Source organism: Bombus affinis, chromosome 5, assembly GCF_024516045.1.
Source record: "Bombus affinis isolate iyBomAffi1 chromosome 5, iyBomAffi1.2, whole genome shotgun sequence".
Lineage (NCBI taxonomy): Eukaryota > Metazoa > Arthropoda > Insecta > Hymenoptera > Apidae > Bombus > Bombus affinis.
This window is the reverse complement of record NC_066348.1, coordinates 715986-729417: the sequence shown is the minus strand read 5'-3', so window position 1 is coordinate 729417 and position 13432 is coordinate 715986. Positions and strand designations below refer to the sequence as shown.

The 13432-nt window shown below is 35.0% G+C and overlaps 1 protein-coding gene and 1 non-coding gene across 4 annotated transcripts in view; one reads left to right on the top strand and one right to left on the bottom strand.

The window, feature by feature from the left end:
* Nucleotides 1-4288: 4288 nt before the first annotated feature.
* Nucleotides 4289-13432, bottom strand: part of LOC126916974 (PH domain leucine-rich repeat-containing protein phosphatase 2) — an 83690-nt gene continuing 74546 nt past the window's right edge. The window contains exons 8-19 of one of the 3 annotated variants that reach the window (XR_007710835.1): nt 10885-11032; nt 9338-9463; nt 9082-9235; nt 8934-8994; nt 8469-8723; nt 8193-8402; nt 7938-8100; nt 7566-7849; nt 6439-7278; nt 5996-6236; nt 5406-5921; nt 4289-5331 (exon numbers count right to left, since the gene is read on the bottom strand). Coding sequence is in view for 2 of the 3 variants with exons in the window: in XM_050723347.1 (XP_050579304.1) it covers nt 5463-5921; nt 5996-6236; nt 6439-7278; nt 7566-7849; nt 7938-8100; nt 8193-8402; nt 8469-8723; nt 8934-8994; nt 9082-9235; nt 9338-9463; nt 10885-11032 (2941 nt within the window). In the remaining variant the exon portion in view is untranslated. Of the gene's footprint in view, nt 5922-5995; nt 6237-6438; nt 7279-7565; nt 7850-7937; nt 8101-8192; nt 8403-8468; nt 8724-8933; nt 8995-9081; nt 9236-9337; nt 9464-10884; nt 11033-13432 lie in introns of all 3 variants that reach the window. The other 2 variants (XM_050723348.1, XM_050723347.1) reach the window with 2 other exon arrangements.
* LOC126917014 (U5 spliceosomal RNA) lies at nt 9918-10038 on the top strand. The gene has a single exon (XR_007710846.1). It is a non-coding gene; the product is annotated as a U5 spliceosomal RNA (small nuclear RNA).

The following is a 13432-nucleotide window of genomic DNA, read 5'->3' as shown; positions in this document are numbered from 1 at the left end:
GAATAATCATTTTTTACATTCCTATTATTTTCTAATTAATGAATTCATACGCATTCAATTAATGGAGTTTTAGTTGCATCTATGATGCAGTGAACCATATCATGATTATATTGGTAAATAGATGCTATTGCTACATTATTCATGATTATTGTAGGCGTTTCTCATCCAACAAATACTTTATCGAACTTGTAAACAATATGTTTGTCATATTTAGAGACGTCATTTGTATGCGAATTGCTTCATACATGACTTCCTTACATAAAATGTGAGTGTTTGGTTTCGTCATTAGAAATTTTGCAATATAGCGTTGACGGTAATTTTGTTTGTTAAAATTTGAATTCTTGTTTTAGGAAATGTCCATGTTATCTATATGATAATTTTAAATGAGTAAACTAAATGGAAAAAAGAGGTCAAGTTAATATTCGAAATGATATATTTTGTATACGTAATGCTATATACATATAAATACTGTGATAGCAGAATATTAACTTATTACTGTCACGTATGTGTAACGTCCATTTACCACAAAGAATGGAACGTCATTAATATGTGACGTGTTGGAGCGAACGTAGTAAAGTGCATAATAAACAACTGTAATAAATAATGTTATTTTCAGTCAAAGAAAAGAAATCTTTTAGCTTTTAATTCAGATTTATTTGTTAGTTTCTAAGCCAATTTAATTTTTTTTGAATTAAAATATTTAAATAATATCTAATGTTTTCAGGAGGCAAATATTATAAGATTTGATCGAATTTAAATTAAAGATTAGCTATATTACAATACGAAGATTATTTACTTCCTAAAACTTGTTAGCTTATTGTTAGATCATTTTCAATAATCTTATCACGAATACTGCTCGCGATCGTGAAATAGATGTTACCAACTTATATCGTAGATAAAGGAACACTAGAGATTGAGCTCGTATCAATATAATTACTTAACGATTCAAAAATATCGAGCAATTTTATTTAGTTCGGAGGTGTGGCAGAAATACAAATAAGGAATTGTACAGAAATCGCTAATTTTATTAAAACATAAAATTTTATGATGAAAAGTATATAATTAATGAGGAATAATTATGAATATCAGACCTTGAAATTTTGGTATGAGAATGGATTGATTTAAATTATGATAAATTTTATTATACGTCTTTCTTCGAAGAACTCTTCTTGTTACGTCTGGTGAGTCTTTACGTTCGAGCTGTGCACATAGAATTAAGCGGATCGCAATAATCCTAAGGGACTGTCATTAAACGAGACTTTTTGATTTACCGTCAAGGCCGTTAAGTGGTATAAAACATCTTCAAGTCAAGAGGTTTTTCCATGTCTTTACCAGATTTTCACCTCTCAATCGTTCACCTATTTAACTTATACCTTACTCACCAGCGTAACTGTCTTTCCTACAAAGTTGTTGGAAATATATACTATCTTTGAACTGTTATTCATTATACTCATTATATTACCATTATACTCATTAAACTACCTGTTACGTCGCGTGAAAAGGTCCGCGTGACGTCCTTCATTGTCTGACCGTCAAGGCCCAAGCACCGTTAGAGAAACTTTCAATAAACCTAAGGCCCCACTATAAACCGAGTCTTATTAGCTTGCAGGAACCTTTAACCATGCAAGTATTTTCGGTTTATAGCTGGTACATAAAGCAGTCCTTAGGTCTATTGTACGTTCTTACAAAGCAGGTAGAAGCAGGTAGTTGGGAAAGCACCTAATGGGAAAAACCGAATAGTTGCCTAACGGAAAAGCTGGTTTTTCTCATAAATAATGTCGCCCATGAACCACGTTGATAGGAGGCTTCTTCCTCCTATCTTCATTCTTAACATTGGTCATAACCAATCGGCATCGCGGATCGTTGCTCTCACTTTTCTAACTAAAAATGTGAGCAACGAATCTACGTTCTTCGTTCAAAAGGCACGCCTTTACCAAGCTTTCCTCCGTAATCACACAAGAACGAAATTCACTGCTCCTACGGAGCTCCTACGGCTCCTACGGGGCTCCTACGGGGCTCCTACGGCATCAGGAAGCTCACCTATACTTGTTCTCGAACCTACAGAACAGTCAACTGATGCTCTCAACTACAGAGCAGTCCCTATATTCCTCTTGTCTTGTCAATTTGTTCTTATAACTACAGAACAGTCTATCATCGGGAGTTTATATCAACTGAACATTCAAGCAGTTCTATCTTAGTTCGAATACTCTCAACCTCAAGACATCTTCGAAGACCACCTATCTACCCGTACTCAACAGATCGGTCAACATCTACACGAATTTTCTTATCTAAGAGTAATCCTTTTCATCGTCACCTGTATCTTAAGCAACGGCGTAAACTCATCAGTGTAAAGTTGTGGGGAATATATATTTTATAACCCTGTTAATCGCAGTGTTATACCAACTCTAGTCAGGCATACTAACCCTGAAACGGCAGTCAAAATACTACAAGAACATATCGTAAAAATAGAAAATTGGCTACAAGAAAAACAATTAAAAGCAAACCCCAATAAATGCAACCATATTACATTCACGCTACGGAAAAAGATACCACCAAACATCCTATTGAACGGCACGCATATAACGCAAACAAAGCATGTCAAATACCTAGGACTCCACTTAGATCAAAAACTCACCTGGAAACCACACATCAAATCAATAGTAGAAAAAATACAGAAAACAAGGAGACAAATGCATTGGCTAACAAGCCGAAAATCCAAACTAAGCACAGAAAATAAAGTAAAAATATATAAAACGATCATAAAACCAATCTGGACGTACGGAATACCACTATGGGGGACGGCAGCAATGAGCCATATAAACAAAATAGAGGTAATACAGGCTAAAATCCTCAGAACAATAGTAAACGGACCTTGGTACGTCAGAAACGAAGATATACGAAGGGACCTTGGAATGCCAACGGTCAAGGAAGAAATTAGCAGATACTCCGAGAAATACAAATCAAGAATAGCAACACACATAAACCGGCTAGCTGCGGAAACATACAAAACCATAAATATGGACAGAAGACTAAAAAGGAAGCACCCAGCAGACCTAATAAAGGACATAACCTAAGAAACACGAGGATGGTACCCCGCTGGGGGTAGCCACCAACATGCTAAATTAACCGTTAAAAAATTCCACCAAATGTCCAAATTGGACAAATTGTGAATTTTAACAAATAAAAAAAAAAAAAAAAAAACGTACTTACCCTTGGAAAAAAAAAAAAATACCAACTCAACCACCCCTGTTATCTCAATGGAAATCAGAGGATCGATCTATTCGCGGCGTCGATTATTATAATCGTAACGGGAATTTACGACTCCCATTGACGTGTTTCCTCGAGATTGCGTTTCCCCGCAATTGGTCGAAAATACACTACCCCTATTATCCTAATCGAAATAGGGGATGGATTAGTTCGTGGCGTTGATTGTCTAATCGTAACGGGAATTTACGACTCCCGTTGATGCGCTTCCTCGCGATCGCGTCTCTCCGCGAACGGCCGAAAAAACACTTCTAGTTATAAATTTATAGTTTCATATTTCAATCATTTTTCAAAAATAATAATTAATGTCTATTTTACATTGAACGTTTATCCATTTGAATATTAATAATTTCGAATGTATTATCTGCTTCTGAGTTTTTTTGTTAAAGATGCGAAGATTTAATTAGGAGAGGCGCATTATCAAGAACAATAAAATGCGGTTTTAATGATTTATCTGTAGTTTGCAGTATTACACGCAATTTTTACAAATTAAAGAGATTGAACATTAACTTATAACGGTATTCGATAGTAATATGCATATTCATCAAAAACAGTAGGAGTTAATCCATTGTCTACACATTCAAAGAACCTTTCATCCGGTTTTTTGTACTTAATCAAAGTCTCATGCTTATCTTAATAGAAGTCAGCTGTATTTACCTTGAATATCTGAAGTTTATCCAGACGACAAAGAAGGAAAGAAAGTTTCTATACTTGTAATACTTCTCTGATGTGGTAAAGAGACTTTATTGCGATAGAGAAATAGAGAGTTTAATGCTGGTCGACAAATAAGATAATGCCTTATCAACGCCACCATTAAAAAACATTAGCTGACGAGAAAACAGAGATAACGGGATGATGTCTGGGGGTACTGAGATTGTTAATTTATCATTATAAGTTGATGAAAAAATATATAAGTCAACTAAGCAATGTACTTGTTCCGGGTCAACGAATCTTGATTATATAAGTTTAAATTTTGTAATTATATTTTCATGTTAATTAGATTATTTTGATATATTATAACAAATTTGTTGTTTGTGGCGTTTATTTGGTAGCTTCAGGTACAATAATCGCTACATTTTTCATTTGTATAAAAATATTCTTGACCATAATCATTATAGGAATCTGATTCGCTTACACAAATCGAAGTTGCACTTAAAAAATCAAGTTATACAATTTTTCATATTTAATATAATATGGATTTATAGAGATAAGTAATGTTTAATCACAGAATTGCCTGTCTAGGATGAGAATGGAAAAATGGGATATTCAAGAGAGCGATTTTTCAAATTCGTTCTAATACGTAACCGTATACTTTGTACAAACAGTGTGAGATCGCGCTATTTGTTGCTTGGATAGAGTTATATACATACATATGTATCCCATGTAAATACTTAGCTTGCAGTTTGCTTTAGGATAGCTTATCTTAATGCACTTTTCACAATTTGTAATGATATTTCATATTTTATATTCATTCACGTTTGTTACAAACATGTTTGTTGAAACAAATGTGCACGTAACCACCGTTTTTTATATTTATGTAATGTTTAGAAAAATACATTATAATTCATAAACATATATTTGGCAACAAGACTGTACAAATATGAATATCTTTTATTTTTCTGCTTGACAGTACAAAACATATCGCATGTCGTATATCGTATAAATGGAAGTTTCAATATGCATTTTTAGCGATAATTCGTTCAATTCTTGAATATAAATAACTCCACTGATCACTTGAATCGCTCACGCAGTGAGTATATATCAACAAACATGATAAAAAAGTTTGAGTTATAATTTATCTTGTGAAATAAATTCAGATTAAAATGTATAACAACGATACCAATAAGTTCTGTATCCAAAATTCACGTACACAAGATAAGCAGAAAATAAAATAAGCCTGTAATTTTTAACGAAAAATCTCTTTGTCGAGTAGTTTTCACATTGTTATCTTTGTCGAGTATTTTCCACATTGTTACGATCAGCTAAAGCTTAATAGCTCTTGCATAAATCAGCATCTAGTATTATCAATTCGCCGCATTTCATTGCCGCTTTTCATTTATCGTATTTCTGCTTAAAAGATAAGTCTATCTTCTAATGCCATATATCCGCCATAAATAACGATAACACGTGTACGTACATACCTTTCAACATCACGATATAATTTCACAATTGCAACAACACTGTGCTCAACTCGCGTATCACAATTCGGTCGTAGCCACTCCCCAATATTGTTGCATCCTCGTCGCGTCCTGTTCCAGCGAATCTAATCCGTTTCTTTCCTGAATGACGGCGAAATCGTATTCGAGATTATACGGCATCAACCTCTGCAGGCTGCCAAAGTAAGCCGCGTTAGGACCTCCGTTTAGTAATCTTCTTCCGCTACCAAATCGAACGACGGGCGGCCTCGGTAGGGAAGGATTAAAGGACCTGGCACTTCCAAATCTCTTTGATAGAAAAGGCAAATTACCGGCTAATTGAGGCGTGGATCTCGATTGACCTCGTCGTAGGGGAGTCCTTGATAGGGTGTCTAATTCCTTGTCGAACAAGAGCTGAGTATTCTGTTCCAACATATATTCCCAGCAACGGAATTGCTCCTCGCTTAGCGCACCGGATCTCTCGGATACCGTGTCCTCTTGAGCCGTTAAACAGGCGGATACCTTCAAGTTTTATGTAATATTTTATTATATATATAATCAATCACACTATGGAAGAAATAAAAATATTTATTTACCTTTCTCGTGCCATTTTCTTTCACGAGAACGCTTTGCCGAGCTTTGTTCGTGGCTCTGGAAGCGGCACTTCCAGACCAGACTCTACCAGTAGGATGCCTTGATTTAAAAGTACTGTCACTAGCTTGATCAGATTGACCACTCGGTGAACTTCTGTCATCTTTATACGACGGACTTTCGTTTTCCTGCGTTGATCGACGGTTCTTAAAATATCTACCAGATCCATTGTGAGCTTTGTTTGACCTACACATTATAAAATCATTCAATCTTTCCACTTACGTCTACATATGTATATTTTCTGTTAGAAAAGTGTCCTAATGCAACTGCACTGCAGTTACTATCTGTATAGGTCATCTTTTCAGTAATCTTCTCTAATTCCTCTTCGCCTACTTCCGCGAAACATTTTCTAGAATTGCTATTACGTAATTTCATACGAACTTCTCACCTATTCACTATGCTTTTCAACACGCCGTTTAAATAATAGCCTTCGTTCGCGTGACAGCAGCATGGTCCCGGTGGCTTATGAGCAGCCAGTGGCACGCAACAAGGACAAGGACATCCTGCCTCCGTTTGACCTCTGTTCTTTCCAACCGCGTGTCTCAGCTCTCTCATCAATTGATCTAGATCACCCTGATTAGGTCCTGTAAGTCGCACCACTACGATACTCAAATTGTCTTCTGCACCATAGGCCTGTGCCAGATCTTGAAGCCTTTTAGCGGCCAAAACAGGACTGGCTTCCGCCCTGGCTTCTCGAACGGCTTCCTGAACGCTCAGCACCTCCCACAATCTTCTATTGCCGATTATCACAAATTCGTCGTCATCTTCTATATCTACCTCTTCAAACGTGGGATCAGGAACCACCAGAGGAAACATTGCCGCGTTGCCTAACTGATTTTTCACAGGAACTTTCTTGGGAGGTGCCAAAGTCAAAGGGCCAGCAGCTCTACAGAGAACCGCTTTTGCATCTCCTGAAGTTGCTACCTTCAATGAATATTTCGTCGATGTTTTTGGGTACGCTTGTTGCGATTGAGTTCTGACAACGTGCACCAGAGTCGCGTCAATTCCATATTTCTGACCCTTTTCCTTCAACTCTCTATGGGCAGACAGTAACGTGTATTTTAAGTATTCTTTCGATGTTTCTCGTACGGTCCTCTCCTCCAGTAAAAGACGCGGGATCATTTCCTGGAGTGCGCTTGGCGCTTCCTGGTTCGAACCGCCGTCGAATATACCGAATAGGCCCTCCACGTTACAAAAGGATGGCATTCGAACTTGCGATACGTATAATCTGTGCATACAAACCACGCGATTATGCTTTTGGGAGTATCGATTTAACTGTAGATCTGAAACTTGGAGAATATTTGTTTCCATTATTTCAGTATATGAGAGTGTAATGCAACGTGTTCATTACATTATTATCGGGAAATAAAATAGTCCTAATAGTCGTTTCTATATAAAAGAAAAAGAGGGTCAACCAATTCATGATGAACAGCTAATTTAGATTAGTTAATATTCAATTAACTGAGAATAATCGTCACTCCAATACCCAACGAAGTTTGAAGAAATAAATATCACCTTTCTCTAGATCCTGCTGTTTCTGAGAAACCTAATCTCCACGGTTGTTCGGATCCCCTTTCTGCGGAAACCATTTCCTGTTGATGAGGATGAGAAGGTAGACTCGGTCTATTTTGTCCAGATACATCAACCAAGGATATTGGTCGTTGAGATCTATATACTTGGAATTGTCTGGGGTCGACGTGGAGTCTCGAATTGCAGGATATGTCAAGAAATTGAAGCTGTGGTGGCACTAAAGTAGCCATGTTCACCCTGTCTAGTTGATTATGAGCTAGATCTAATACCTGCCATTTAATTAATACCATTTAATTAATGTAAAACGTTTCTAATATTTCATTCTAACAATAAGAAGGTGTATATTATCGGAATTACCTTTAAGGATGTTGTTTTATTAAATGTCGGACAAGTTAGGAGCCGATTGGAGTGGACACGTAACACGCGTAAATGCCGTAAATTGGCCGCATTATCTGGTAGATATTGAAGACGATTTCCAGACAATACTAATTCTTCTAAATCAGCCCAAGAGACTATACAGCTGTAAATCGATATGTTTTTAATCCTCGATTCTAATATCAAATTGAAATAAAACATTAAATATTGTAAAAAATGAAAGCTTGTAATGTATACCTTTCTGGAAGCGTGTCCAAAGTGTTGTACGCTATATGAAGAACCCTTAAAGAAGTCAATTTCGCAAGAGTGTCCAAAGCCGTGTCTGTTAAACAATTTGCAGTCAGATATAGTTTCTCCAAATTATGATTAGTATGACGATTTTTGTTCCCTTCTCCCAAGTGTGGAAGTTCTGACAGTCGATTATTGGACAGATTTAGTACCTTCATCCTATATAAAAAGATTATTATATTATTCGTATGTATATTCGTTGAGCAAATAAGACTATGCATGTACTTTTCGGTGTTGATGAAGAAACTCGTTGGTAATGCAGTTAGTGCATTGTCTTGCAGCGTCAAGTGAACGATGTTTAGTGGTTTCCTTGGTGGTGGAAGGGCTTGTAGTCTATTGTGAGGTAAGTGGAGGACTTCCAATCTTGACGGCTGCGTTAGCAGTCTGTCTGGGAGGGCTGTTAAAGCGTTGTGAGACGCAAAAAGAGCGCGCAATAAGGGTAGATCTGGTATCCATTCCGGAAGTGCATCTAAATTGTTGCTAAAATAAAATACTAGAATGTATTTTTGTAACATCGTTATACAGAATACTTTATGTAATTATAACTATGTATATTTAAATATATTTATTCTGATCATAATAATTTTAACCCAATAGGTATAACAATATATTGTACAATTTCATTAAAAGTAAAATTTTATATTTTCAAAGATAGTATTTTATTATTATTCTTATTTCATTTTTACTTACTAGGAAACGTCTAGATGCTCAAGATTCACAGGTACGGGCTCGATAGTTAGCTTTTTTAATTCTGCAGGATAACAAATGATTTCCTCAAATAAAAATTATTTTCTGCGTTCATAATCCGTATGTGGTAAGAGAATAAAAAAGGTCTTACTGTTGTTTCCAGCAATAAGAGAAACGATATTTCTTCCGCAGACCGTCAGTTCTGTTAAAATATTTCGCGCGCAACGAACGCTCCTCAATTCTTGAAGAGCACTGATGTCCAATTTTTCAATGCTATTTTCACTGACGTCTAGATGCGTTAAATTCTTGATTAAAAAGGAAATAGAAATGGTAACGCTCATTAATCATTATGGCTAAGACTTTTACGTATATCGTAATTACATATTTATCATTATGAGGATACCTACTCCGTAATTTCCAAGTATAATGTTTCCTTTGAGTTGATTATTTCGTAGATTGACTTTATACAAATTATTCTGATTATGCTTTTCATCCTTGGAATCTTTGCTGTGGTCTGCCTTCGATAAAACGTCCTAAAAATATTCAATAAAAATTTAATGTAACTTGATTAAATATCTTTATATTTTCAAATAATTTAATTTTTTGTTTAAGTATACCATTTATTTTATTAAAACATAAATATTTATATTAAAAATATTAATTACAGGTACTACATGTGAAGATAATAAAGAGTATTAAATATTAAAGAAAGCGATAAATATTGTGTTTAAATAAAATATAAACCACATACTTATAATTCATAAAATGTTTTTCAAATTTTGTTCGTATATCGCAATTTAATATAATTATATCATAATATACAATTGCACTAGTATGGGGTGACATATTGTGCATGATTTATGATCAATGATCCTGAATATGCACTGGTACCTTAGTTGGCCGCCAGGTGGCTACCTAATTGATGGTGTTTCTCAAAGGTAAAATGTATTGAGATATGCACATAAAGGTAACCGAAATCGTGTTTCACCATTCTGGTTTCCCTTCAATGACGTATAAATCTTTCGCCTTTTACTAAAGATTTCCGTGGAGGGGAACGATTGATGAAGTCTATAGATAAAATTTTTGTACGACCTGGCGCAAGCAAGGTCATAATTATAATTAAAACATATAATCATTTCTGAGCTTTTATACATATATATATATATATAATATATATGATATGTAATAGCAAATACTGAAACCAGGGGAAGGTGATTTAGTAATGAAGAGATTTTAATCCATAACTCAATCGTAGAATACATTTTAGCGAAGCAATTGTAGATATCTTTTAGTACTTTCTTTACTTTACTCGCATTACGGAAACTTGTCATCACTCATCGCGTGAGTTTGAAAATTCTTTAAAAAGTAAGATTTTTCTCACAGAGTACATAGTACTTATATATATATATACTACCTATTAAAATCAATCGACAATAATTTTTGTTATAGATATTTGTGCGGATATATTAGAGGTCTTTAGGATATTTAGGTCACAATGTTACTTGCCCATGAAGGAAGTCAAAGTCTATATCTTAGATTTTTATAAAATATAAAAAAATCATCCATACAAATTATTTCACGAAATGAATAATTCTATGAGAACACGTGACTTTAAAATCATTCTTAAGTTTCTCTATGAATTTTCCAAATCATTCTTAAGTTGCTCTATAAACTTTCCAAATCATTCAATAGTTTTTATTTAATGAAATATAAAACTTCTTTAGTAATTCAGGAATCCTACCGATTAGATTTCTAGAGCAGCACATGTTTAGCACATCATTCTTTCCTCTGTAATTAATAAATCGGAATAATTGCAGGATTCATTAGTCTGGAATTACATCTATTGCAAGAAATGTTGCCTCATTGTTCCGTAGCTGTTCAGAGTAACGGTGTCTTCGCGTGAATTTTAAATTACAAAATCCTTTAATAATTTCGTAAAATGTATTCGACATACCGTTAGCGCGAGAGCTCGCATGTTGAAAAAAGACGGCAAACTGCTGAGGCAATTTCCAGCCAAGGAAACGTTTCTCAAGTTCTTCAGCTCCACGAGCTCGTGCGGCAGCTCTCTGATCCCATTACGATCCAAAATCAACTCTTTCAGGCTGCGGAAAATTATTTGCAAAGATTACCTCGATTATCAAATCAACAGAATTGGATAAAATTTACAGAAAGAATATTTCAAATATTGGCGTATTATATTAAAAAAATAATTGCCTCTTATGTTTGCACTTTGTAATATTTAAATCCACGAATTATTACTGTTTAAATACGTTGACGTTGAAACCGTTTTTAAATAGTCGATATTGAACAATTTCATGTTTTTTTTGTCACGAAATGTTAAACCAAAATTTTATTTTTATCGCCATAATCAGAACAATCGATTAACAGAGATGAATATTTCTTTTTCATTGACACATTGAGTGGCATTTCCGGTTTTCAGTTTTATTGGACTAAATCGAGATAAATTAACATTGCAGCGATTCGATGTCAATGCACGTTGCACCCTCGCTGTACGGACAAACGAATCGGTGAACCTAAACGAACGGGCCGCCCACAGGATGTGCACTTGAGTAGAAAGTTTCAAATTATGGTGAAAACCTTCCTGGCAGTAAGCATCTGTGTCATCGGATAGACTTTCAGTTTTTAAAGTAAAATCGAAATCGTTGCCGTGTTAACCGATACAGTCGAAACTAGAAATCGGATGTAATTGGTTAATTAATTAATTTACAAAATTAATTGATGCTACGCGTCGAAAGTTGCGCCGTATTTTGTAAGTGAACGTAGTTGTACGGAAATATATTTAGAAAAGAATATTTTCCACTTTCGTTTTCTTTGTTCTTTCGGAGAATAATATTAGTATTAATAAATAGTATTAGTAAATTAATTATTAGTTTGAGCAAATGTTCTGTAAAGAAAGTGGAAAAAGTTGATCGCTTTCAGAAATATCTATTCTCTTTTTTAACTATTATGTATGTTGTTCCTTTCTTGATCATTTTTTGAGATTGAGGAACAGAAAAGAATATGGGAAAATTTAAATTATAGTTTTATTTGGATTTTAATCGCAATTTTGTTTTATCCTTTTATTCTATCAAGTCACCATATTAAATCCTCTTTATATCCTCTTATCCACTTCTCGAGCACGCACTTATTTCTAGAGCACGCGATCACTTCTCACCTGCTTTGTCATTTCGTATATTTCGCCTGATGCTTAAAAAGAGTGGACGTCCTTAAAATTCTAGAGTATCCTTTCAAACATTCTATAATGGATAGCTGAAACATTATATTCTTCTAGAAATTTCTTTTACGTTTTCTGATTCTTCATTATGTATTATCGTGTCTTCTCGACCTCTTAGAACGAGGTCCATTTATTTCCATGAAGAATTTCCTCAAAGCAACGAATCAATATGTTTGTTGAGTACTCACGGATTGCGCAATAATATACGATTTAATCTGCTGCAACTCTGAAATTAAATTCTTCAGTGTCACTGATATTTCATTTATTTAATGTTCTCTTGAAGCACTTAAAGGGTCACTATTATATGCAAATCTAGCAAATTGCATTCAATATGCTGTGTACTTTAGCAGTTTTTCAGGACATAAAATCCATGCAATTTTTGTCAAAGCTCATTAAACACTATCAGCTTATTCAATTACATGTACTGTTACACGTAGTTCGACTAATTGTGGGTATACAGTAAGTTGTACATTTAGATTTGACCCATTCTGTACCATTTCCTTTGGATTAATGCTAAAGCAGTTTGATCCTCTGCTGCTTTTCTGAACATTCTTATGATTCATACTTCATTGATCATACTTGGAGATCATGAACTCGATACTCTTTTCACTTGTTTTACGATGTTCTACAATTTCTTCAACATAATACAGCTGCTCTCGAAGAATGTCTCAAAGCATATTCCAAGCAATCTTCCAATAGAATTCTTCAAATCCTTTAAGATTTTTCTTAAAAATGTATATTGTGGAAATTTTGGAAATTGGAGATTTCAAAGTGTCCAATATCACCAGAATCATCCAAAATCATTCACGATTAATTATTATAATACCCCTTTGCTTGTTCCAAAATACCATGTAATGATATCTACTAATTTCTTCAAAATAATAACTGACAGAGCCTTAAATATCTCGAACAATTCTTCAACGAAATTCTTCAACGGAGTTGTAGCATGTAAGTTACTCAATATTCTCCCAATAAAACCACCGCACAGCACTTCCTCCAACGTAGTACCACTCTCTCGTAGAGTATTTCGAACATCCGTTGCAGCTTCACACTCGAACGCCCTTCTGCTAAATAGTTGAACAGTTTCTTCCACGCAGTCTCTGCAAATGTCACTCGGCAAGCTGTCAGTAGTTTAGGATACGATAGGTTTGCGAAGTTACAAGCTGGTGCACGCTCGCGCGAGTTCTTCGGGGTACTAAGAAGTCCGTGGCTAGTCGAAGCGTATCCAAGTTAGATCCTGTGTCGAGGAAGAAAGAGGGAGGAGACC